The sequence below is a fragment of the Tachyglossus aculeatus genome, chromosome 21 (genome assembly GCF_015852505.1).
Source record: "Tachyglossus aculeatus isolate mTacAcu1 chromosome 21, mTacAcu1.pri, whole genome shotgun sequence".
In the NCBI taxonomy this organism is placed as follows: Eukaryota; Metazoa; Chordata; class Mammalia; order Monotremata; family Tachyglossidae; genus Tachyglossus; species Tachyglossus aculeatus.
The window spans coordinates 72108891-72136296 of NC_052086.1; the positions used below are offsets into that span (position 1 = coordinate 72108891).

General features: G+C 44.4%; 1 protein-coding gene across 1 annotated transcript in view; it reads left to right on the plus strand.

Moving 5' to 3' along the window:
* The window catches only part of SNX29 (sorting nexin 29), a 557276-nt gene that overhangs the window by 327396 nt on the left and 202474 nt on the right, over nucleotides 1-27406 (plus strand). The window contains exons 18-19 of the mRNA XM_038762809.1: nucleotides 9002-9057; nucleotides 15460-15541. Of these exons, the coding sequence (XP_038618737.1) occupies nucleotides 9002-9057; nucleotides 15460-15541 (138 nt within the window). The remainder of the gene's footprint in view (nucleotides 1-9001; nucleotides 9058-15459; nucleotides 15542-27406) is intronic.

The following is a 27406-nucleotide window of genomic DNA, read 5'->3' on the forward strand; positions in this document are numbered from 1 at the left end:
ATTCATTCATTCAATCGTATTTATTGAGCTCTTACTGTGTGCAGAGCACTGTACTAAGTGCTTGGGAAGTACAGGTTGGCAACATAGAGAGACGGTCCCTACCCAACAACGGGCTCACGGTCTAGAAATGCTTACTATGTGCAAAGCACTGTTCTAATTGCTGGGGAGGTTACAAGGTGATCAGGTTGTCCCACTGGGGGCTCACAGTCTTAATCCTCATTTTACAGATGAGGTAACCGAGGCCCAGAGAAGTTGTGACTTGCCCAAAGTCACACAGCTGACAATTGTCGGAGCCGGGATTTGAACCCATGACCTCTGACTCCAAAGCCTGGGCTCTTTCCACTGAGCCACGCAACCACGCTGCTTCTCTAAGCAGCCTGATGGGGTGAATAAGTAACAGAGTGCTTACGGGGTATGGATCCAAGAGCCTAGATGATGCAGAAGGGAAACCTTCTCAGAGGGTACAGTGCAGAGCGTAGCTATTAGCTACTGATTTCATCACAATTAGCAGATTATAACAATGATGGTGGTATGTAAGTGCTTACTATGTGTCAGGCACTGCCCTAAGCACCAGGAGCAATACAAGCAAATCGGGTTGGACGCAGTCCCTTTCCCACATGGGGCTCCCAGTCTTACTTCCCATTTGTCAGGTGCGATAACTGAGGCCCAGAGAAGTGACTTGCCCAAGGTCACACAACAGACAGGTGGCAGAGCCAGAATTAGAATTCAGGTCCTTCTGAATCCCAGGCCCAACTAGATTTGAGTCCTCCTCTGCCGGTAGGGAGGCCTGGAGCCTTGCATATACTCTTTCCGAGGAATCTTAGGGAGTCGGAGGGCATGGCAGCGTGGTTTGCTCTTCCAGTGATCAATTTTCCTCCAACTGTTTGAACACTAGGGAATTTTCAGAGGGTGCATCTTTACCAAATACCTGAATTTAGGCTTGGTCAGGATCCAGCTAACTGATTTCTGTAGGAATTGGGGTCTGTTACATAAATGCCCCTTCAGCGCTTTGATATTTACCACCCCCCACCCCCCAAGCCCCACAACACTCACGTACTCATCCATTTGTAACTTATTTTAATAGCTGTCTCCCCTTTAGTCTGTAAGCTCCTGATAGGAAGAGATCATGTTTACCTTTTCTATTGTTGTCTCTCCCAAGTGCTAGTACAGTGCTCACCTCATAGCAAAGGCTCAATAAATAGCATTGATTGATAACTTTGCACCTAATTATCTAGCTTTGTGCTAGCTCTTTGAGTGACCTGTGCAAAAAGCAGCTCCTGGGGACTTGTTCCTGGACCATCTTGACTCTTAGTTTACTGGAATATTTGATTCACCGACAGATTCCATGCACTGAGTGAGTTTGACAAGTAAAATGTGCCCCATTTTACTTAGCTGGATCACCTTCTAAGTAAAATAACAATAGTAATAATAGTGGCATTTGTTAAGCGCTTACTATGTGCAAAGCACTGTTCTAAGCACTGGGGGGGATACAAGGTGATCAAGTTGTCCCGCGTGGGGCTCACAGCCTTAATCCCCATTTTACAGATGAAGGAACTGAGGGCCGGAGAAGTGAAGTGACTTGCCCAAGGTCACACAGCGGACATGTGGCAGAGCCGGGATTCGAACCCATGACCTCTGACTCCAAAGCCCGAGCTCTTTCCACTGAACCACGCTGCTTCTAAATCATATTGTCCCACGATTCAGTGTCTATTGAGTGCTTCCTCTGGCAGAGGACTGAATAAGAGATAGGATCACGTGGGACAACCTGATCACCTTGTAACCTCCCCAGCGCTTAGAACAGTGCTTGGCACATAGTAAGCGCTTAATAAATTCTATTATTATTATTATTATTATCGGTGGAGGGGGTCAACAGATCGGAGGGGTCAGTGACAGGGACAGACGGTTTTGCAGGGAGGAGGTGAGGGGGACAGAAGATAGTTGAGGATGTTGTGGTTGGGGAGTGGGAGTTTAGCATTGGTGAAGGTAGAGATTGAACAGTGACTAGCGTTGATCAGTCCATTAATTGAACTTCAGTTGTACATCAATTGCTTAATCTGTGCAGAGCATTGTACTACGTGCTTGGGAGAGTACAAAATAGCAGAGTTAATAGCTACCTTCCCTGCTCACAATGAACTTAGTCTAGAGGGGGAGACAGACATTAATATGATAAATAAATTGAAGATAAGTACACAAGTGCTGTGGTGCTGAGCGAGGGATGAATAAAAAGAATAAATCAGGGTGACACAGAAAGGAATGGGCCAGGGGCTGTTAGATAATGGCCACTAGTAAGTGAAGTGGTTGGCGACAGAGTGGGATGATGTGGGCTTCACAGGAAGAGAAAGAGGGGGATGAAGGGGGAAAGATGACGGGAAAATGGCTTTGGGAGGACAAGGAGCAGAAGGACTCCTACCCTTTTCTCAGTAAATGTAGGGGAGCTGGGGGATATTGCTAAGTTTTTTCCTAAGCCTAAAATAGGGTTGTTTTGTTCAAAGTTCAGGTGTTGATTTGCCCACCTCCAAGAGGAGTTGTGCCAAGCTGATGCTTAAATCAATGCTTGTGAAGGAAGAAAGAGTTAGGAAATGCACTAAATTAGCATCGTACTCTAACTGAAGTGAAATTTCAAAGGGTTTTATTCAGAAGGGGAAACAGCAAGCAATGAACTAGCTGAAATCTTCTAACACTCCCTTCAGAAATACTGGCAGGTATGGAAAGATTTGAGTGCGGTCACGTGTCCATATCCCTGTCTGGTCACTGAATAACTTTAGTCCACCATCTTGATATCTTGCAGTAGGCTGTGGAAAATCTTCCATGATCAATAAGAGACTAATGAAGGGTGTTGCTGTCATTTTAGTTTCAATCAATCAGTAGTATTTATTGAATGTTTACTCTGCAGAGTAATATACTAAGGGCTTGGGAGAGACCAAAAGAGTTAGTAGACATGATCCCTGCCCTCAAGGAGCTCACAACCTAGTGAAGAGATGACAGTGTGTTTTTTCTCTGGCTCGTCCTCTAGACTGTAAGCTTGCCCTGTAGACTGTAAGCTCGTTGTGGGCAGGGAATATGTCTGTTTATTGTTAAAGTGTACTCTCCCAAGTACTTAGTACAGTGCTCTGCACACGGCAAGAGCTCCATAAATACTATTAAATGAATAGACTTGGTATGAAACTATCATCTGCAGTCCAGGTTGATTTTCACCATGATTAGTGGCTTATTGGAAAGAGCATGGGCTTGGGATCAGAGGTCATGGGTTCTAATTCCGGCTCCACCACTTATTACTGTATGACTTTGGGTAAGTCACTTATCTGTGCTTCAGTCACCTCATCTGTAAAATCGGGTTTAAGTCTGTGAGCTCCATGTGGGACAACCTTATTATCTTGTGTCTCTCCCAGCGCTTAGAACGGTGCTTGGTACATAGTAAGCGCTTAACAAATACCATCATTATTATTATTTAGCCTGTTTACTCTTCCCTCAGATTGATTGGGATCCTTTTATGATACAGGCCCACATTCTCTAACTTTTCTTGCCTGCAGAAATTGTGTAATTGTTGCCTGGAAGTCATTTATCCCCTCCTAATCTTTGCTTCTCTTTCCTTTCTCAACTCCCCATGCTTTTTGCCTCACATCTCTTGTGTCACTTATTCCCAAATTATCTTTAATGGTACAGAATGAATGCAAACAGCAGTCCTGGGAGGGTCAAAAGATGAAGGTGGATAGGCCATTTTGATGTCCCTATTTGACTGTAATTCCTCCAGTTTTGCAGATGCTTCCAGGACGTCTTCAACTGAGTTGGTGTCATTTGATCTTCTGGTTTCTCTTTAAAAACTATTCTGGGGGAGCTGACCAGTAAAAAAGTCAGAGTTGCAACTTGCTCAGTTGCTGCCTAGGGAGGATACAGAGCTAACATTGAGTTATCAGGATCAAGGGAAAGTGGAAAGAGTTCTGTGCAAGATCAAAATAAATGTTGTTGGATGACAATATCAACCCTTCCTTCCTAGCCTACTCCTCGTGTTCTTCTAATTCACAAATTGGAGGCTAGCTTGATTTAGAATGAGAAACCCTTTCTCTAAGTCACTTTTTCTTTTCTTCATTTTTGCTCATGCCTCTTATGCTCCCACTTCTAACCTTTCTCATACTTGGAGGTTCATGTTTTGCATATTCAACAAAATGTGCAAAAAAAAAATACACATTTGGATGTGAAAATTATCACTTTTATAATTACAGGAAAGCACACCAAAGTACACATTGTTAGGGGAATAATGTATAGGTGTATTAGGGGAATAATCTACCCAGACAGTTTTATTACCCAACATAATACACATGCTGTCATTCTTTAATTCCTTCTTTGGATATTAATGAGGCCATGCTTAGTGGGAACACATTAAGTGTTTGGTACAGAAGCTGGAAAGGGCAGATTTCTAATTGAACCTTTCAGTTACTTAGTTCCATTCCCCAGTTACCGGCTCTCTGGGAGGCAGCTCCACACGGTTATTTAGATTTCTGTCTTTTGCCAAGTGCTACCCGTTCCTTTCTTTGGAAGTGCTGCCCAGAAATCCTCTGGAAACACAAAGAGATCAGAGTCGTTGCTCCCATTTTGCAGGTGGAAAAGGCGAGAGCCCTTTTTCCTCACGTCTCTTGGGTCACTGATTCCCAATTTATCTTTAATGGTACAGAATGAATGTCAAAAGCAGCCCTGGCCTAAGATCTGGGAAGGCCAAATGATGAAGGTGTGTAGGCTGAGTGCCTGGTTCTACATCTCCCGGCCGATCAGTATGGGTTCTGATCAGTAAGCGCTTAATAAATACGATTGATTGAATGAATGAATAATCCCAGCTCTGCCACTTATCATGCTGTGTGGCCTTGGGCAGGTCACTTAACTTCTTTGTGCCTCAGTTACCTCATCTGTATAATAGGAATTAAGACCGTGAGCCATATGTGGGACAGGGGCTACGTCCAACCCAATTTGCTTGTATCCACCCCAGAGTTTAGTACAGTACCTGGCACATAGTCAGCGTTAAACAAATGTAATAATAATAATAATTGCTATTATTATTAGAAGATGATGATGATGGAACTCACAGTCTCTGAGCTCCCTCGTCCTGTGGATCCTGGGCCCGGAAGTTGTTCTAGCTGCAGTTCAGAGAAGATAGATCAATGAATCAATCAATCAGTGGGTATTCATCAATCAATCCTTCATATTTCCTGAAGGCTTACTGGGTGCAGAACACTGTACAAAGCACTTGGGAGAATACAGTATAGGAGAGTTGGAAGACGTTTTCCCTGCCCTCTTGAGTGCTTACTGCGAGTACTTTGGGAAGCACTAAGCACTTGGGGAAGTCCAGTACAGTAGACTGATGGGCTAGTTTAGTTGGAAATGAAGAAGGATTGCAGGGCCTTCCTAGAAAAATTGCTGAGACCTTGGGGTAAATTGGTGCAGTAAATTCACACAAGTCGAGGAGGCCACCGTGGCTGAGGGGAAAGAGCTTGGAGCTGGAATTCAGGAGTCCTGGGTTCTAATCTTAGCTCTTCCACCACCCTGCTGGGTGACTTTAATAATAATAATGTTGGTATTTGTTAAGCGCTTACTATGTGCCAAGCACCGTTCTAAGCACTGAGGAGGTTACAAGGTGATCAGGTTGTCCCACGGGGGGCTGACAGTCTTCATCCCCATTTTACAGATGAGGTCACCGAGGCACAGAGAAGTTAAGTGACTTGCCCAAAGTCTCACAGCTGACAAGTGGCGGAGCCAGGATTTGAACCCATGACCTCTGACTCCAAAGCCCGGGTTCTTTCCACTGAGCCACGCTGCTTCTCTGTGCAAGTCGTGTAATTGGGTCCAACATCATTATCTTCTATCTACCCCAGGGTTTACTACAGAACTTGGCACATAGATGCATAATCAGTCAGTCAAGTGATCTGTCATATTCATTGAGCACATACTGCCCACAACAAAAAATACCACAATAATAATTGTCGTAACGTCCCTGTGTCTTTGTTTTCTCATCTGTAGCGTGGAGATACATCTGTAACATAGAGAAGTAGCGAGGCTCAGTGGAAAGAGCATGGGCTTGGGAGTCAGAGGTCATGGGTTCTAAGCTCCGTCACTTGTCTGCTGTGTGACTTTGGGCAAGTCAGTTAACTTCTCTGTGCCTGCTACCTCATCTGTAAAATGGGGATTAAAACTGTGAGCCCCCCGTGAGACAACCTGATCACCTTGTATTCTCCCCAGCGCTTAGAACAGTGCTTTGCATGTAGTAAGCGCTTAATAAATGCCATCATTATTATTATGGAGATAAGGTGCCTGTTACTCCAACCTCTCAGCCTGTGATCCCATAGTGGGTCAGAGACATATGTCCAGTCTGATAGTCTTGCATATACCCCACTACTGAACAGCTAGCAGGTACTTATTAAATACTGTAATTATTGTTGTCTACTTGATAGTTAACAGGTACTTAATAAATACCATAGTTATTGTTGTCCTTAAGTCTATGTTTAGAAACAAGGCTGAGTCATAAAGAAATGTGGCTGGGAAGTAGTGCCCATTTTCTTATGGGAAAGGGCAGTTTGTCCCATGGCACCAGTCAGAATAATAATAATAAGACGACCGATATTTAAGCATGTACTATTTGCCAGGCACTGTACTAAGTGTTGAGGTAGATAGAAGCTAATCAGGTTGGACACAGTCCCTGTCCCACATGGGGCTTACATCCGTTTTGCAGGTGAAGTAACTGAGGCCCAGAGAAGTGAAGTGACTTGGCCAAGGTCACCAAACAGACAAGTAGTGGTGCTGGGATTAGAACCTGGGTCCTTCTGAATCCCAGGCCCATCTATGCACTAGGCCATGCTGCTTCTCTGAATTCACTTGTAAATTATATAACTTCACTAGGACCAATCCTGATTATCCAAATGTGTTCTGCAAAGGTTAGAAAGTGTATGAATTATTCCTCCAGCGAGCCACTCAGAAACTCTTGTAGGCACAATAAATCAACAGGTTTGATGGCACAGATTATGTCATATAATTGCAATTGGAACTCTTCTAAAAAGGAATGACTTAAAGGTCATTTGGCACTGCCTTCCGCCGGCCAAACTATAACTTGTAAAGGAATTGTCAGCGAGGGAAACTCTCGTTGGAGAGAAAATGCTTTAGCGTTCTAAAAGTAGTAATGGTAAATTAGTACTCTTCCTTATTAGTTATAATTAAGAAGCAGCGCAGAGTATGTAGTTTAAAAACAACACATTTTAAGTGCTTCTATAGCTTTTCTTCCCCCATTGCCTCCTTTCTGGGTTAGTACAGTAACACTCCTGCCTCTAGCTTGGCTTAGTGGGTAGAGCATGCGCCGAGGCGTCAGAAGGTCCTGGGTTCCAATTCCGGCTCTGCCACTGGTCTGCCGTGTGTCCTTGGGTAAGTCACTTGACTTCTCTGTGTCTCAGTTACCTCGTCTGTAAAATGGAGCTTGAGACTGTGAGACCCACTTGGGACAAGGGGCTATGTCCAACCCGATTTGGTTGTATCCACCCCAGTGCTTAGTACAGTACCTGGCACATAGTAAGCGCTTAACAAATGCCATTATTGTTATTATTTTATTTTAAGATGTATTTTGACCATTTGAAATTCAGTCCGCTAGTGGCTGTTTGAGAGAGGGTGACGTCTAGGGAATTGAAGTGATTGGTTGTGGTAATGAAGTGGAGGATACTTACCTCCAACCTCTTTCCCTGATCCAACCCTGCCCTGCACCTGACAGGAGGACCAGTCCTGCAGTGCCCCAATCAGAGAGAGGGTGGGAGGTGACCAATCATGACATGGTGGAGGTTATAGGGAAGCAGTGTGGCCTAGTGGATAGTCCATGGGAGTCAGAAGGACCTGGGTTCGAATCCCAGCCCTGCCACTGGTCTGCCATGTGACCGTGGGCAAGTCACTTCACTCATCTGTGCCTCAGTTACCTCATCTGTAAAATGGGGATTAAGACTGTGAGCTCCATGTGGGACAGGGACTGTGTCTAACTGTTTTACTTGTACTTCCCAAGCGCTTGGTACAGTGCTCTGCACACAGTAAATGCTCAATAAATATGATTGAATGAATGAATGAATTTACTTGTATCTACCCTAGCGCTTAGTACAAATTATTATTTGTTAGTAAGCATTTAACAAATGCCACAATTATTATTATTTTTATTATAAGGGTGGTGAGTAGAAAGGATCACATGACCACCTCTGTGGTCTGAATTCGACCCTCGACACAGGCAGCTTTGGTATTTATTTAATCAAACAATTAATCAGTTGTATATATTGAGCACTTACTGTGTGCAGAAGACTGTACAGCGCTTGGGAAAGTACAATATAATAGAATTGGTAGACATGATTCCAGCCCACAAAGAGCTTTCAGTCTACAGGGGGAAACAGACATTGCAGTAAATTACAGATAGGGGAAATAGCTGATTACAAAGGTATGTTTATAAAGTGCTGTGGGCTCAACACCTGTTTCTCCCTTGAGATAATGTCATGCAATTTTTTTCATTCCCTCTGAAAGGTTTCACTAAGTTGTCACCTAATAACAACCCTCTGTTGCATTGCTAGTGTGTCTTTGAGAAACACAAAGGCTGTGCCTGAAGCAGAGGTTGGTCTATCATCTTCCTATACATTTTTGATGTTTCATCATGTATGACTGCGTATTTTTTCATCCAAGTAGCTAATACCTTTCATTTCACACTTTAATAAGTTCTTCTTGTCTCCCGAGTTAGATGTTTATGATGATCTCAGTAGATGAGCAGCTTTTCCATCATGATTATAGATGAGTTGCTCACCGGTGCTGTGTTGCAGTTGTGGCAGATCCCTCCTCTATTCTCCCCCTCATGCTGCTTCACAGAAACAGCTATTTTAGTGGCATTCTAACCACAAAATGTTTGGCAATCTCTTGGGCATAGCATTCTTCCTACATTATGTAAACCATCCTGCTAATTATGCCTTTCCTCCCCTCTCCTTCCCCCTACCCTCTCTTGTGATGGCAGGTCCCTGGAGATTTGAGCCAAACATCTGAAGACCAGAGTTTATCAGATTTTGAAATGTAAGTCTGCATTGTCGGCTGGTAAGGATGCATTGAAATATGGAAATGGGTCTAGATGGACATTTTTGGGGACAGAACAGTCTGCCACTTGAGGGTTGTTACTGCAGTCCCCGGGAAGAGAATGATCAGATACCCTTGGTGGTATTCCATCCCCGGAGAGGATATGTCTAGTCTTAGCATTTGGGCTCCGTTGGTTTGGGGGCCTTTGGGATGGGGGAGGAGGAATTTCATTTTATGCTTCAGCTGAAGACCCTTGGGAAGATCGTCCTGTCCCTGAATCGGATCATTCAGACCTTTAACAATTTTGATAAGTGGCTTTTCTGCATGGCTGCGACAGCTGGATTTGAGCTGTGGAATGGCAGTGGTGTTTGGGTGAAAGGTTGAAGCCCTGGGTTTGGTTTTGCAGCATATTTCTTAATGCTCTTTTCTTTTAGTTACGCTCCCCATGGTTCGATCTATGGAGTAGTACAGCGCAATTTAACCAGTCCCATCCTTTAAGGGTGGAGGATTTGTTTGTTAAATGAATGATGGATGGCCTTGGCTAGTCTGGCATTTTTTTCATATTCCTGTATTTTAGAGTGAACTCTTATCAGGTAGTATTTTGGAATTCTGTCAATCAGTTAATGATATTCATCGAGGGCATTCTGCATGCAGAGCACTGTACTATGCGCTTGGGCGAGTACAGTACAATTGAGTTGATTGTCCTATTAATAATAGTAGTAATAATAATAATAATTGTAGTATTTCTCAAGTGCTTACTATGTGCCAGATATTGTATTAAACACTGGGGTGGATACAAGCAAATCAAGTTGGACACAGTCCCCGACCCACATGGGGCTCACAGTCATAATCCCCATTTTACCGCTGAGGTAACTGAGGCACGGGGAAGCTAAGCGACTTGCCCAAAGTCACACAGCAGATAAGTGGTGGAGCCGGGATTAGAACCCAGGCCCGTGCGCTATCCTCTAGGCCGTGCTGCATTCCCTGCCCACAACGAGCTTACAGTCTAGAGTGGGGGACATAGGGAATGCTTAAACATCAGCTCGTTACTAAGCCCTCTGCCCCACACACTCAATGAAAAAAACTCTTTCTAGACTGCCACCCCTGTTTTGCTTTGATCAGATTACTGCTCTCAACTCTACCCTTTCTACTCAGCTAGACTCGCTCGCTCCCCTTTCCCTTCGCCGCTCTCGCACCACTAACCCACAGCCCTGGATCACTGCCACTGTCCGCCTCCTTCGCTCTTATGCTCGAGCTGCTGAACGCTGCTGGCGAAAGTCTAAACACCATGCCAACCTCGTTCACTTCAAGTTTATCCTTTCCTGCCTTAACTCAGCCCTCTCTTCTGCCAGACAAAACTATTTCTCCTCCCTTATTGACACCCATGCCCATCACCCCCGCCAGCTCTTCCGTACATTCAACTCCCTTCTCAGGCCCCCGGTTCCTCCCCCTCCTCCTTCCCTCACCCCCAACGATCTGGCCTCCTACTTCATTAACAAAATTAAATCCATCAGGTCTGACCTCCCCAAAGTCTCTTCCCCCCTTTCTCCAACCCCCCGGCTCTCAACACTCTCTGCTACTCTCCCATCCTTCCCAGCGGTATCCTCAGAGGAACTCTCCTCCCTCCTCTCAAGTGCTACTCCGGCCACCTGTGCTTCTGACCCCATTCCCTCTCATCTTATGAAATCTCTCGCTCCATCCCTTCTCCCCTCCTTAACTTCCATCTTCAACCACTCACTCTCCACTGGTTCCTTCCCCTCTGCCTTCAAACATGCCCATGTCTCTCCCATCCTAAAAAAACCCTCTCTTGACCCCACCTCACCTTCTAGTTATTGTCCCATATCCCTCCTACCATTCCTTTCCAAACTCCTTGAACGAGTTGTCTACACGCGCTGCCTAGAATTCCTCAACAACAACTCTCTCCTCGACCCCCTCCAGTCTGGCTTCCGTCCCCTTCATTCCACGGAAACTGCGCTCTCAAAGGTCACCAATGACCTCCTGCTTGCCAAATCCAACGGCTCATACTCTGTCCTAATCCTCCTCGACCTCTCAGCTGCCTTTGACACTGTGGACCACCCCCTTCTCCTCAACACGTTATCTGACCTTGGCTTCACAGACTCCGTCCTCTCCTGGTTCTCCTCTTATCTCTCCGGTCGTTCTTTCTCAGTCTCTTTTGCAGGCTCCTCCTCCCCCTCCCATCCTCTTACGGTGGGGGTTCCCCAAGGTTCAGTGCTTGGTCCCCTTCTGTTCTCAATCTACACTCACTCCCTTGGTGACCTCATTCGCTCCCACGGCTTCAACTATCACCTCTACGCTGATGACACCCAGATCTACATCTCTGCCCCTGCTCTCTCCCCCTCCCTCCAGGCTCGCATCTCCTCCTGCCTTCAGGACATCTCCATCTGGATGTCCGCCCGCCACCTAAAGCTCAACATGTCGAAGACTGAGCTCCTTGTCTTCCCTCCCAAACCTTGTCCTCTCCCTGACTTTCCCATCTCTGTTGACGGCACTACCATCCTTCCCGTCTCACAAGCCCGCAACCTTGGTGTCATCCTCGACTCCGCTCTCTCATTCACCCCTCACATCCAAGCCGTCACCAAAACCTGCCGGTCTCAGCTCCGCAACATTGCCAAGATCTGCCCTTTCCTCTCCATCCAAACCGCTACCCTGCTAATTCAAGCTCTCATCCTATCCCGTCTGGACTACTGCACTAGCCTTCTCTCTGATCTCCCATCCTCGTGTCTCTCTCCACTTCAATCCATACTTCATGCTGCTGCCCGGATTATCTTTGTCCAGAAACGCTCTGGACATATTACTCCCCTCCTCAAAAACCTCCAATGGCTACCGATCAATCTGCGCATCAAGCAGAAACTCCTCACCCTGGGCTTCAAGGCTCTCCATCACCTCGCCCCCCTCCTACCTCACCTCCCTTCTCTCCTTCTACTGCCCAGCCCACACCCTCCGCTCCTCCACCACTAATCTCCTCACTGTACCTCGCTCTCGCCTGTCCCGCCATCGACCCCCGGCCCACGTCATCCCCCGGGCCTGGAATGCCCTCCCTCTGCCCATCCGCCAAGCTAGCTCTCTTCCTCCCTTCAAGGCCCTGCTGAGAGCTCACCTCCTCCAGGAGGCCTTCCCAGACTGAGCCCCTTCTTTCCTCTCCCCCTCGTCCCCCTCTCCATCCTCCCGTCTTACCTCCTTCCCTTCCCCACAGCACCTGTATATATGTATATATGGTTGTACATATTTATTACTCTATTTATCTATTTATTTATTTATTTTACTTGTACATTTCTATCCTACTTATTTTATTTTGTTGGTATGTTTGGTTCTGTTTTCTGTCTCCCCCTTTTAGACTGTGAGCCCACTGTTGGGTAGGGACTGTCTCTATGTTATGCCAATTTGTACTTCCCAAGCGCTTAGTACAGTGCTCTGCACATAGTAAGCGCTCAATAAATACGATTGATTGATTGATTGATTGATTGATCCATAGTCTCCCTTTCTCCTTTTCCTCTTTCCTAGCCTTGCTGGCGTGAAAAACATAGTCACCTTTGGATGGCTGTAAGCAGGCAGCTCATCTGTTGAGCCCCAGGCTTGGCTAACAGCTGGAAACATTGTTAGGTCTGAGGAACATATTTAATCACCATCTTCATCCATGATGGATCTCTTAGAAGAAGCCGGCTGTAATAAGGTAGCCAGAGGGGCTAAATCCAAAGGCCCAAGTCCCTTTACTGAGACCAATTACCAGCTTCCATTGAGTGACATGTTTTCATCATTGTTAGTTCTTGGTAGATTGGTGTTTATGACTTTAAGCTTGGCGGTATATGGAACTCTTCCTATCACTTATGAACTTATTTACACCCTCCTTAGGACTTATATATGTATTTTATTCTTCTAGTTGTATATGTTTCATAATAATAATAATAGTGGTATTTGTTAAGTACTTTCTGTATACCAAGAACTGAACTAAGATAGATACAAGATAATCAAGTCCCACCTGAGGCTCCCAATCTAAGTAGGAGGGAGGACAGGTTTTGAATCCACATTGTGCACATGAGGGAAAGGCACAGAGAAGCGAAGTGATTTGCCCAAGGTTACACAGCAAGCGAGTGACAGCCTGTTCTTGAAAGGCTGTCCAATAACAAGTGATTTAACATTAACAAAAATTTCATTTTTACCTAACATTCCCTGGATTTGAGGACCACCAAAACTATGTGATTAGTTTTGAACTGAGTATTTGCAGATTTGAACGTGATTTTTTGTACTTGTCTCCCACGTTAGAATGAAAACTTTTGGGGGCTTGTAGAAGCAACCTAACCTAGTGGAAAAAGCACAGGACTGGGAATCAGAAGACCTGGGTTCCAGTCGTGGCTCCTCCACCTGACTGTTGTGTGATCCTGAACAAATCACTTGCCTTCTCTGGGCCTGTTTCCTCATATGTAAAAAGGGGATTAAATACCTGTTCTCTGTCCTATTTAAACTGTGAGCCCTTTGTGGGACTGGGACATGTCTGATCTGATTATCTTGTATCTACCCCAGCCCTTAGTTCAGTACTTGGCAGACAGTAAGCACTTAGGGAAGCAGCATGGCTTGGTGGAAAGAACTCGGGCTTGGGAGTCAAAGGACATGTGTTCTACTCCCGGCTCTGCCACTTGTCCGCCATGTGACCTTGAGCAAGCCACTTAACTTCTCTGTGCCTCATTTACCTCATCTGTAAAATGGGGATTAAGACTGTAAGCCCCAAGTGGGATAAACTGATTGCCTTGTATCTACCCCAGTTCTTAGAATAGTGCTTGGCACATAGTAAGTGCTTAACAAATGCCATAATAATTAATAATAATACCTTAACAAATACTCCAGTTAAATGTGGGCAAGGGAGTGAGTCCCTTTGATATTCTCTACTTCCCAAACACTGTGTACTAAGAACGGCATCAAGTGGGAACTCAGTAAATGCATCTATTGCTGCTGCTACTACTACTACTACTGCTTCTGCATCAGGCTGGTTTCAAGTGTGTGTGATGCTTACAAATGACCAATCAATCAGTCAAATTTACTGAGCACTTACTGTGTGCAGAGCACTGTACTAAGCACTTGGGAGAGTACAATAAAAGAGAGTTGGTAGAAATGTTCCTGGCCCACAACAAGCTTACATTAATTAGAAGCCCAGTAGTTTAAGAATTATATGATAAAATAGCATTGGGTGGTAGGTTTTCAGTTTTCATCTGGGAACTGGTATGGCGATGAATCAGTCAGTCGTACTGATTGAGCTCTTACTGCATGCAGAGCACTGTACTAAGTGCTTGGGAAATTACAATATAACAATAAATGGGCACATTCCCCTCCCACAGTGAGCTTACAGTCTGCAGGGGGGAGACAGACATTAATATCAGTTTAAACCGTTTCATTCCTGTTCTTTATTTTTTATTTTTCTGTTATCAAAGCAACTATATAGACTGGCATGAAAAAAGTCTCCTTTTATTTCCCACACTTAACAGATATTGTAAAACATGTCAAGGTGAGGGTATGTCAAATTTATAGCATTTGCAGCTAAGTGAAACCTCAGAGTGGCTCCTTAAGCAGGTTCCTGTTAGGTTGTACTAACTAGAGCTATCCATTACATTTAATAAAACAGTGTATTAGTGATGGTCTGAAATCCCCACTGCTAGGAAAATGAAAAGAGGAGGCTCTGGGCACTTGTAAAATTATTCTGAGAAGAAATCTCATAACACAGGCAAACAGTTCGCGGGCAAAAATTTTGGCCTGGGCTTTGCATGTTGGAATTGGATCGTTACATCCCATCTTCCTCTGAAAAGTTTGAAAGGTAGGGTGAGGTGAAATGCAGCTTCTCAAGAGCATCTCTAGCCCACTGTTTTCTGAGTTAAAAGAAAACGTCTTTTCCTCTGGAGGTTGAAAGTTTACAAATCACAAATAGTTCCTTAAGGAAACATCTCCAATTGGGTTCTAAATGCACCACGATAATTTTTATGAGCTGGCTATTAGATCGGGTGCCTTCCTGGGGATGAGTTAACATTTTGAATGAGGGAAAAGGCCTGGTGCTCCCAGAATCATACGCTTTTACAGTTAGACCACAGTTGATCTTCAGTTTTTCCAACTAACATTCATGTTCTCTCTGCGAGTTCGTCACTTGTGAGGATTTTCATGAAGATAGTGAATCAGATGGAACAGCAGAGTTAAAAAGCATAATAGTTTTGCAGTGCTCTGTGCAGACTAAGCACTAGATAAAAAACATAATAATCAGTTTTATTTCAAATGTCTTCAGTATTGACTAAAATATCTTATGAGAACTTGCTCAGCATTTCCATCAAAATGCTTGTGCAAACCGGTTTTGTAATTAACCCATTTTAATCCCTCTCATTTTCACTCTCTCTTCATTTTGGCCAGATCAAATCGAGCCCTCATAAATGTCTGGATTCCTTCCGTTTTTCTTCGTGGAAAAGCTGCTAATGCATTCCATGTGTACCAGGTAAGAATCATAATTTTTTTTTAATTTTCCTCTCTGCTTGGATCTGGGGCAGATTATAAACTGAGATCAAGAAGTGTCTGGAGTTCCTACATGTTTCTGTCCGAAGGAATGGCTGCCATTTCATTTGTATTATTGAGTACCACCCTTTTCAAACAGATGTCATAAATTGGTTTAACAATCAGACTTGGATGGAACAAATTACCATAATCTGTTATTCCAGCTTTCAGAGTAATCGTACATTAGCTTCATAGATGTCCATTGATAATCGTACCTTTTAACGTAGACAGTGTATTGAATTTCTACCTCCTGAAAGGAATTCTATGCTATCTGCTGATCTTTGGGCCAGGGACAACAGGATAAAACCTCCAAATGAGGTTGCCATGACTTGCTGAGTATTGAGGATTTAGTAGGTGGCTGAGACTGTCAGATATTGGACTGTGAGCTGTGGGTTTAGAGAGAGACAATCTATCATTGGTATTTATTGAGTGCTTACTGTGTGCAGAGCACTAAGATGTACAGTACAACAGAGTTGTTAGGCATATTTCCTGTCCACGTGCTTACAGTCTAGAGTGGGAGACAGCAATTAATATAAATGGTATTAATGAATATAATATGAATAGATAATAAATAGAGGGTGGAGTCCTTCAAAATGTGCCGCCTTCTGATTCTGCCAACGAGTGCCTCGTGGAATTCCTCACATTTTATGTCCTCTCTTCCTTTTTCAAAGACCCTGGAGGCCCTAAATATTTCTTCTTTTGGTTCCCTTCTATTCTTCAAGATTCTAGCTCCTCCATTCCTGTTCCTTGGGCTGTTAATGAGCATCTCTTCTCCACTGGCCACATTAAGCAATGGGTCTTTTTTCCAAACTACCTAACAGAACTCAGTGCCTTTCGACAGGCTTTCCGGGAGAGGGTATCTTCTCTTTTATTACTATCCTATGTTCTCTGTGAGGGTCGGCTTCAGGTGTTTTTTCCATCCTGAGGCAGGAAAAAGAATTGGAGGCTCCTCTTTAGGGGGCCACCCATTCTCCCTAGCATGTGATTACTGGTCACCCAGATGCACTTGATGCCGTGCAGCTTGCCCTGGGCATGGAGCATAATGTAATGACTTAATTCAGAAGGTGGGCTGAGTCATTTGTTCATTCATTCATTCAGTCATATTTATTGAGCACTTACTGTGCGCAGAGCACTGTACTGAATGCTTCCACCAACCCTCCCAGCAGAATGCTCCCAACTAGGCTGCCTCTGTTGCTCATCAGATGGAGCCAACCCCTCTCCCAAGTGCCCGGTATGCTTTTTACACAGAATGTAAATGGATGGCCTGTGAGAGAAGCAGCTTGGGAGAAGCCCATATGAGGACTCATAAGAGCACAGGAGGAATCTCTCAATCCTTGAGAGAAGCAGGATTGCCTGTGAGAGAAGCGGGATTGCCTGCTGTGTGTCTGTGGGCAAGTCACTTCATTCTCTGGGCCTCAGTTACCTGAGCTCTAAAATGTGGCTAAAGACTGTGAGCCCTATGTGGGACAGGGACTATGTCCAACCTGATGAGCTTGTATCTACCCCAATGCTTAATACAGTGCCTGGCACATAGTAAGTGCTTGACAAATACCATACAAAAATTAATATAAAAACCCTTTAAGGTTAATTATGATTTTTATTTGGGGAGTTGAGTTGTAAAACATCCCCTTCACTTTTTCTTTCTAAATGGTATTTGTTAAGCTCCTCCTGTGTGTCAAGCACTGTTCGAAGCACAGGTGTAGATACAAGTTTATCAGGTTGGACACAGTTCTTGTCCCATATGGGGCTCACAGTCTAAGTAGGGGGGAGTAGGATTTAATCCCCATTTTGCAGTTGAGGAAACTGAGGCACAGAGAAGTTGTGACTTGCCCAAAGAAAGGCAGAGAAGGGGTCACTAGCTGTAGCAACTGTTTAAATACTAGAGGAGCCATGGTGGAAGGACTGCAGAAAAATGGGGGCTGGGGAGATAGGGGGAGTGCAGCGGGCTGGTTGGGGGACCAGAGAGACTGGGATGAAGAGGGCAGACATGGGACAGAATGGGTATATCACTTAGGTATATCTGCTAATGAGGAAAACAGGATAGAATCCATCTAGTTAGGAAATAATTTATGTAGCGCTGTCCTGGAACATGCCATGTTTTCAGTAGTGCCCTATACGAAAGAATTCATGCCCCTCCCAAGGTGCCAACTCACCTTCTAGGGAGAAATCTGAGGCTTGAGAAGAATTGAGTTCATTATTCTGACCAGTTTCTAACATTGTTTCCAACAACTCTCTCAAGGCGTGCTCTGAACGCATTTTGGAATGTCTTTGAGTGCATCTTAATGGCACACGTTCTTGTGAGCGTTAGTCGTCGTTTGTTCTCCAAGAAAATGCTCTGGCCATGAATTTCAATAAATGAATCAGTCAACTAATGGCATTTGAGCTCTTATTCAATGCAGAACCCTATGCTAAGCTTCTGGGAAAGTTCAGTAAGAATCAGAGGACCCAATCCCTGCTTTTAAGTGAACTAGGGTAGATAGGCTTTAAAATAAATTTCAGGCAAGGGAAGCGACCTAGTCTACGGATATATGGACATAAGTGGGGTGGGGTGGAGTGGGTACCTAATTTTTGAGAGGGTGGGAGTAAATGAAGTGGTAAGGCAGTAGGGGTACCTTCAATGCCTTTATGGACATTGGCCTTGGCATCCTCTGTTGACTGAAATAAGAGATTGCCCCTGTCCTCTTGTCACAACCCTCTTGTACTGTAAGCTTCTTGTGGGCAGGGAAGGTGTCTGCTGTCTATTATATTGCACTCTCCCAAGTGCTTGGTACAGTGCTCTGCGCACAGTAATTGCTCGCTAAATACGATAGGTTGACTGTCTGGTGAGGGGATGGGAGTGTGTTTGTGACTAAAAGGGACACTGCTGGATCCACAGACTGGGCACCAAGAAAGCCTGCCTCTTGCTGCATGATGTTTAGTGTTTGCAGTAAATATTTTGGATGCAAAGAAAAGGCTTTCAAAATAGTTAAACCGGCATTCCTAAAACACTGTGTGTGATGTTTTCCAGAAGAAGGTCCATCTCCCCCCCCCCCCCCCACCCCCCCCCCAACCCAATTTGGTGGGGAGAAAAGGAAAACCTTTGGATGTCTTATTTTAAGGTGGTTAAATCTGTAATGAGTGAAACATTTGTAGAAAAGTCTTGCTATTGCTATGAATATTTTATTTAGGAAGTAAACACTTCTGTTACCAAAATGGTATCAAGTAAAGTGTCACTTTTCTGGAATTTTTTTTTATGGTATTTAAGCACTTACCCTGTTCCAGGCATTGTACTAAGCTTTGGGGTAGATTCAAGCTAATCAGGGTAGACACAGTCTATGTCCCACATGAGGCTCACAGTCTTAATCCCCATTTTACAGGTGAGGGAACTGAGGCCCGAAGATAATAATAATAATGGTATTAAGCGCTTACTATGTGCAAAGCACTGTTCTAAGAGCTGGGGAGGTTACAAGATGATCAGGTTGTCCCACAGGGGGCTCACAGTTTTAATCCCCATTTTACAGATGAAGTAACTGAGGCCCAGAGAAGTGAAATGACTTGCCCAAAGTCACACAGCTGACAGTTGGCGGAGGCAGAATTTGAACCCATGACCACCGACTCCAAAGCCCGTGTTCTTTCCACTGAGCCAAGGTCACCAAGCAGACAGGTGGCAGAGCCACCTGTCAAATGGCAGAGCCATTTGAAAATGTAGATTGTGGCAAGGATTTATTGACCAAAAACAGAGTCTGCACAAGTGTGGTTGAGGGCCACAATGTTGCTCTGGATTGCAGTTTAAGGCTGGCGCCTTACTTGTTTAGTTGTATCTGAGAAGCTTCTCTATAAACATTTGGCTCTTTCTCAGGAAACATAAATAGGGTAGGCAGGTGTGGCTCCATTGTCCTCCAGAGAAAATGTATCAGTTAACATTTACAGCCTGGGGGAAAGGAGACAGTGCAAACTAGCGGCACTTTTTAAAATTATACCCTAGTGCATCCATGGGTTTACATCGAATTCAGGGAAAATCCATTCTCCTCAGTTAATAATTGTGGTATTTGTTAAGTGCTTACTTTGTGCCAGACACTGTACTAAGCACTGGGGCAGGTACAAGCAGCGTGGCTCAGTGGAAAGAGCATGGGCTTTGGAGTCAGAGAGCATGGGTTCAGATTCTGGCTCCGACAGTTGTCAGCTCTGTGACTTTGGGCAAGTCACTTCACTTCTCTGTGCCTCGGTTACCCCATCTGTAAAATGAGGATTAAGACTGTGAGCCCCCCGTGGGACAACCTGATCACCTTGTAACTTCCCCAGCGCTTAGAACAGTTCTTTGCACATAGTAAGCGCTTGATAAATGCCGTTATTATTATTATTATTATTATTACAAGATAATTGGGTTAGACCCAGTTCCTGTCCTACATGGGACTCACATTTCTAATCTCCATTTTACAGATGATGAAACTGAGGCATAGTGAAGTGACTGTCCAAGGTCACACAGCAGATGAGTGGTGGAGCCGGGATTAGAACCCCGGTCCTCTTACTCCCAAGCCCGTGCTCTTTCCACTACGCCATGCTGCTTCTTGATGAGTCGAGCTGTGGATAGGTAGCATAAGTAATAGTAATTTCAGTAAAGCACTCACTGTGTGTCAAGCACTGTTCTAGGTCTTGTCCCACACAAGACTCACAGTCGAAGGGAGAGGAAGAACAAGTATTTAACCCCATTTTTCAGATGAGGAAACTGAGGCCCAGAGAAGTGGTACGACTTGCCCTAGATCACACAGCCAGGATTAGACTCAGGTCCTCTGACTCACGGCCATGTTCTCTCACCCCTTCAGCTGCTTCACTTTACCCCGGAAACTGGTTTTTCTACCCCATTTGTGTGGAGGGTGAGGTGCGGTCAGAGATTGTCACTGTTTATTGTTGTATTGTACTTTCCCAAGCGCTTAGTTCAGTGCTGTGCACACGGTAAGCTCTTAATAAATACAATTGAGTGAATGAATGCAAGCAGCCAAACAACAGGACCCATTTGAGCTTTGCTGCAGAGTTCTGGACCTATCGCGAAACACATCCAGAAATGATTTGCTGGGGGCCTTTCTTTCAAGCTGGTGCCTTTCTCACAGCCCCGTTGAGGCTTGGTGGCTCCTGTCCTAATTCTTTTCACATCTCCTCTGCCTCTTCAGAGTCCCCACAAATACTGGGGAAAAGCCAGCTGTGGATTTAGTTGGCCGTTTGGTTCTCTGAATTTTCAGCCAGAGTTTCAGCCAGTAATGGTTTGTGAACTACTCCGATAAAATGCATTAGAATAAAATGCGTCTTTTGTTCTTGTTATCACCCTCTTCAAGAACTCTATAGCTGCTGAAGCTGAGCATTTGTAAACTCTGACCTATGCCCAGGATTATGGTCAGTAAGCCTTCAGCTCATACTTGGCAGCGTGAGCTAGATTTAGGGGAAAACATCATGCAAATGAATAGGCAGGAAAAAAAGGACATTTTCTTTGCTTGAATTAACTTTGGAGCCTAAATAACCATCTGTCCCTTTCTGGCAGCCTGTCTATCTCTTTTGTTTGTCTTTTTAGTCTCATTGACCTTTTTCTTCATGTGATTCTGTCTGACTTTGTCTTTCTCCCTGCTTCTCTTTTGCTGTTGTTCTTAATATTTACTTATTCTTTTTCCACCAATGATTTGGGGTTGGGCACTTAATCCAAGTTTCAGTTGCAAAATCATTTGTGCTGATTAATTAAGCTCATTCTGTGACTATGTGCTTGTCCGTTTTCATTAGCACATGTTGCTTGAATTTGCTATTTAAAGGTCATGTTACCTGCTTTTACGCTGGAACATATTTTTCTCCCTTTACTGTTCAGTTAATTCACTTCATGATTCTGAAGTGACTTTTGTTTTAATAGTGTTTGTTATGCACTTACTGTGTGCCAGGCACTGTACTGAGGGCTGGGGAGAGACAAGCTAATAATGTTGGACAGAGTCCATGCCCGACATGGGACTCACAGTCTTAATCCCTATTTTATAGTGGAGGGAATTGAGGATTAGGATTAGGAACCAGGATTAGAACTCAGGGCCTTTTGACTCCCAGGTTTGAGTTCTAGGGGAGAGTCGACCTGGACTGGGGGATAGGAGACCCTGCCATTCCCTTGCTGTGTGACCTTTGGCAAGTCTCTGAGCCATAGTTTTCCTCACATGTAAAATTACAATAAAAATATATGCCACTGTCATCTTTACATGTGTTTTGGCATGAGACTACGATAATAGTAATAATAATGATAACAATAATAATAATAATAATGGTATTTGTTGAACGCTGACTTTGTACCAACCACTATTCTAAGCACTTGGGTAGATACAAGGTAATCAGGTTGGACACAGTCTCTGTCCCGATGGGGCTCACAGTGTTAATCTCCATTTTTCAGACGAGGGAACTGAAGCACCCAGAAGTTAAGTGCCTTGTCCAGAGACACACAGCAGACATTTGGCATATTCAGGATTAGAACCCAGGTCCTTCCATGACTTCCAGGCATGCTCTATCCGCTAAACCATGCTGCTGCTTTTATGATATTAAAATGAAGTAGCTTATTCATTTATATTCATGTCTGTCTTCCCTCTAAAATGTAAGCTCATCATGGGCAGGGAACATGGCTACCAACTCTGTTGTATTATAATAATAATAATGATGGCATTTGTTCAAGCGCTTACTATGTGCAAAGCACTCTTCTAAGCACTGGGGAGGATACAAGGTGATCAGGTTGTCCCACGTGGGGCTCACAGTCTTAATCCCCATTTTACAGATGAAGTAACGGAGGCACAGAGAAATGGAGTGACTTGCCCAAAGTCACACAGCTGACAATTGGCAGAGCTGGGATTTGAACCCATGACCTCTGATTCCCAAGCCCGTGGTCTTTCCATTGAGCCACGCTGCTTCTCTTGTACTCTCCCAAGTGCTTAGTACACTGCGCTGCACACAGTAAGCATTTTGCTTGAAAGCATGGTTGTAACTTGACTGTTTATAGGCTGGGGGTATGTTTCCCATGGATTTCCATGTTTTAAATTAGGATTCATTTCAGAACCTCTGGAAAAATAATATAAAATGATTTTACCTGCTATAGAATGGGAGCAATACGGATCACAAACCTCATGTTTAAACATGGCCCCTTTTGCGTGGTGGGGCTGGCCATTAGCAATGCATATAATTCTTGTGTTACAGAGAGAGAAGATGAGACCCTGGGATTTTTGAGAATCTGATCCAACACTGTGTGCTCTAGAGCCTTCCCTTCTCTTCATCCCCACATTCTCTATCCTGCCTACCCTTCTCTATCCTACCTACCTTACTCTTCTCTGGAGTGAAGCAAAGAAAAAGATCATCAATTCCTTTTCCAACAGCACGGAAATCTTACCCCTTAGTTTTGGGGGTGCAGAGGATATAGGAGGGATGTCAAACTAGTAAGACTGTTGACAGTCACTGGGACCAATCTGATGAACTTGTATCTCCCCCAGTGCTTAGAACAGTGCTTGCCATGCAGTAAGTGCTTAACACATACCATGATATTAATAATTAATGTTGGAAGTGGGAGTCAGGGGTTTTGAAATGAAGCAGGGTGTGAGTCACTAAATGGAGACATTTTCTTGGTCATCTTAAAATTTTGAAAATAATTCAGCAACTCAACAGTGTAACTCTGGAACCTCCTCTATGGGTGTATTTCATTCGAGATGACCCAATTTTTGTATCTCAGCCAACCTAACTATTCTCACCATGGCCTTATCCATCTCATTTGATGGCTAGGGCTATATTGTCATCATTTATAGAAGGAGGAATGAGATTTAAAACCACACAGGAAATTAGTTCATACAACACGGAGAAGAAATAAAGCATCAAATGTAGAAGCGGTCAGTGAGGTAGATAAGATTATTCATCTTCGCAGTCCCCGTTGGTGACAAGGAGATGGTCACAGTGGCTGAAATCCCAAACTGCCCATTTGTTCATTATAACCAGGGCTCAGCAGTCCACACACCAACTCCCTGAATCCAGTCAGCCTCCAAATGGTTTCCTTTTTTCTCACGGATGGTGGCGAGTGTCGTGGCATCAACTTTATATTAGCTCTGGGGGCTAGGCGGCAGACCTGATGACATTAGAAAATCTTATTTGTAAAGTTTGCCAAGGGAAAGGAGGTGTGAAAAGTGTTAAGAATAAGCCTTCAGAATGTGGAAGGAAAGGATATTTTAACTTCCCTGACAGCTGTCTCATGCCCTGATGGATAGGCTCAGGGAAGCTTATAATAGCAGTTGCATTGTGAAGAAAAATAAGATGTTTGAAGATGGGGTGTCCGTGCCTCACTCTTTAGTTTGACGAACTATAACTGAAATGTTTGCCATGGTGTTTGCACTTTCTGGAAGGGATGAGTGCAGAAAGAACGGGGGTGTCTATTTGGGCCCCAACGAAAGAGCATTTACTCTGGGAATCCGTGAGTTTGGGTAGAAAATGGATTGCTGGAGAAGAGTCCTAGATAAGTTTTATAGTCAGACACTCTTGCTTCCTCATAGCTCAACGATGACACAAGGATTGGATTTCTTGTTGCAGTTTTACACCCTGCCTTGGTAATAAATCCCATTTCATTCCGATGTGAGACCCGTGGGAAAGAAAAAGTTCCATTTTTGGAGGTGCTTTCTCCCCAGATTTTACCTTCTGTGGCCCTCCTTTTCCCTAATATCTTCCCACATCCTTTGTTTCCCAGGCTTCCACTTACTTGGTTGCCAGGTTGGCCTAGAGCTCTCTGTCTTCCGTGATCCCTGATTGTCGGCTTCCTTTATGCCGTGATTCTTAATTCTGAACTTGCATCTCACCGTGACCCCTGGCCCCGGTTTTGCTCCCAGTTTCCTCCTTCAAGTCTGCTGCCTACACTTTTGCATATAATGTGAGGGCGAAACATAAGCTATTAGTATTTTCAATGACTCCTCGGCTTTTAAGTGGCATGGACTTGGTGAGAAGTGAGCTCCTTTATAGACAAATGTTCATGGCATTGGGACAGAGATCCATTTTCTGGAAGATTCCATCAATGCCATCACTCTTTGAGGACTTTCTCAATGCAGAGAATCTTGGTGTTTGCCTGTTTCTCAATAGTTTCCTCATCCATCTCTTCCCATCCCCAATAACATAAGAATCAGCTGGGACTTTTGCAGTCTTTCCCTCATGGTTCTGGGAATTCTAGCCCCATGCAAGGCACCCTTTCCTAACACTTGAGGCCAAGGGCACCACCCCCTCTCCCCATGTTTGAGGTCTCCTCAAAAGGGTTGTGTGATGAACCACTTGGTCTCCTATTCTTCTATCTCATAGTTTGGGACTGAGAGGAAAAAATGATTAGTGTTAGGCCTGCAAAGGCTAATCTCTGTGGAGGCTGTTTTTGTACCTTTCAGGACGTTAAAAAGATGCTCAGGCTGGGGCTGATGAACAACGATGACAGTTTTCTCAGGGCCCTCTTCATGGCCTCATCTGTTGGGGAGACCAGCAGCCTCCTCTCAGCAGTTGAGATTCTCACAGACCTCTATCAGAAGTGAGAGGTGGAATGTGGGGAGAATTTAAATAGGCGAGCAACCCAAGAAGCAGATGGGTGAGATGCTTCTGAAGTCATTGCATGACTGACTTACTGGCTCTTCCTCCTCCAACTCATCAGACCCTCTGCTTTTTACTGTGGGACTAGGATTGGATTGGATTAGAAACGAAGCCTGCATCTTGTAAATGGGCTTGGAACACTTCATTCTCAGGATGCCCTCTGGACTCCTTGTGGGCAGAGAACGTGTCTCCTAATTTTGTTGGATTGTACTTTCCCAAGTGCTTAGTACAGTGCTCTGAACATAGTAAGTGCTCAATAAATATGATTGATGCCCGAAATTCTTGCAAAAGTGACAGTCCTGAGCACAAATACCTATAGGAGCTCTTTCAAGTCAGAAAATCAACACCTGTTGAAAAGTGTCATTTTTCTTGGCCAAATTACCTCGTTACTACTGATAATAATCACAGGCAACTTTTTAATGACCAATTATTGTTTCATTAAGGCCCAAAATAAATGTAACTGCCTGATGATATTTTTATTCTACAAGGTAAGTACCTCTAATTAAATTTGCTTTATTAAAATCCATAAAAACCATATGTTAATTTTACTTAAATTATAATGATCAGAGGAAGAAAAGTACACATGTACAAAACCTGAATTCAGCCAGAACATATTTTTGCAAGCAATTTAGGTGAGATCTTAAAAAAAAAAATCTTCCTTTAGGGATCCCAACTCTTCTCTCAGCTCCAGGATCTTTGGCTCCATCTTGAATCAGGTTTTTCTCTGCATTCTTCATCTAAGCCTGATCAGGGAGGTAGGGCCAAGGTTACGTACTTTCTGACCTAGAATTCTGGCAGGTTTTGAACCCCCTTCTCTGCTTCTCCCTGCCTGCTCTTCTCTCCTCTCTGGACGGTCATCTACGGTCCCTCAGTCTGCAGCCTGAGAGAATCTGCTAGACTCTAGGAACTGATCAGGAGGAGCCAAGAGGACCTTCCCTCCCTTCTGGGGAGAAGGGGATGTCCTGACTCCATCACTTTTTTGTTCTATGGTACGTGTTAAGTGCCCACTATGTGCAGGCACTGTACTAAGCTCTGGGGTAGACTTAAAATAGGTTGGACACAGTCCCTGTCCACATGGGACTCAGAGTCGTAATTCCCATTTTACAGCTGAAAAAACTGAGGCCCAGAGAAGTTAAGCAACTTGCCCATAGTCACCCAGCTGGAAAGTAGCAAAGTTAGGCTTAGAACTCAGGTCCTCTGACTCCCAGTCTCGCACTCTTTCCACTAGGTTAAACTGCTTCTGTGCAGGCACACTTATCTGCTGTGTGACCTTGGGCAAGTCACTTAACTTCCTTGGGCCTCAGTTCCCTCATCTTAAAATGGGGATGAATAATAATAATAATTACGGTATTCGTTAATTGCTTACTATATGCCAGGCACTGTTCCAAGTTCTGGGGTAGATACAAGTTAATCGAGTTAGACACGGTCCCTGTCCACATAGGGCTCACAGTCTTAATCCCCATTTTACAGATGAGGGAACTGAGGCGCAGAGAAGTAAAGTGACTTGCCCTAGGTCATACAGCGGACAAGTGGTGGAGCTGGGATTAGAACCTATAACCTTCTTACTCCCAGCCCTATGCACTAAGCCGTGAGCCCCATGTGGGACATGGATTGCGTCCAATCTGATTAGCTTGTGTCTACCTCAGCACTTAGTAGAGGGCCTGGCACATAGTAAGCACAGATCTAGACTGTGAGCCCACTGTTGGGTAGGGACCGTCTCTATATGTTGCCAACTTGTACTTCCCAAGCACTTAGTACAGTGCTCTGCACACAGTAAGCGCTCAATAAATATGATTGTAAATAGGATTGTAGTAAGCACTTAACAAATATCATGAAGTGTTGTGGGGGCAGGGCGCACCCTGGGTGGGGTGAAGAAGGATTCAGGATGGGGAATGCTCAGGATGTCCCTGGTTCCCGCATAATTCCCTTCACCCATCAGGAGAAGCAGTTCAATAGTTACAGTTATACCACTTCCCAGCTTCTACCTAACCATTGTTCCTTTCTTTTCTCCTCCAAGTGACTGAAAGGGAGTTGGGGGTGGGGGTGGCACCAAAACGTGTGATTACTTGGTCATGGCTTTCTGTAGATAGTCCCACAGCGGCCAAAAGGAACTTCTGTTGGCTATTTTACCACAGAAATGCTCACTGGCAAAAGGGTCAAGAGTCCGTAGCGCTCAGCACAGTTTCATACATGAGTGATTATGTGTCTGTGAGCCAGTATCTTACATTGA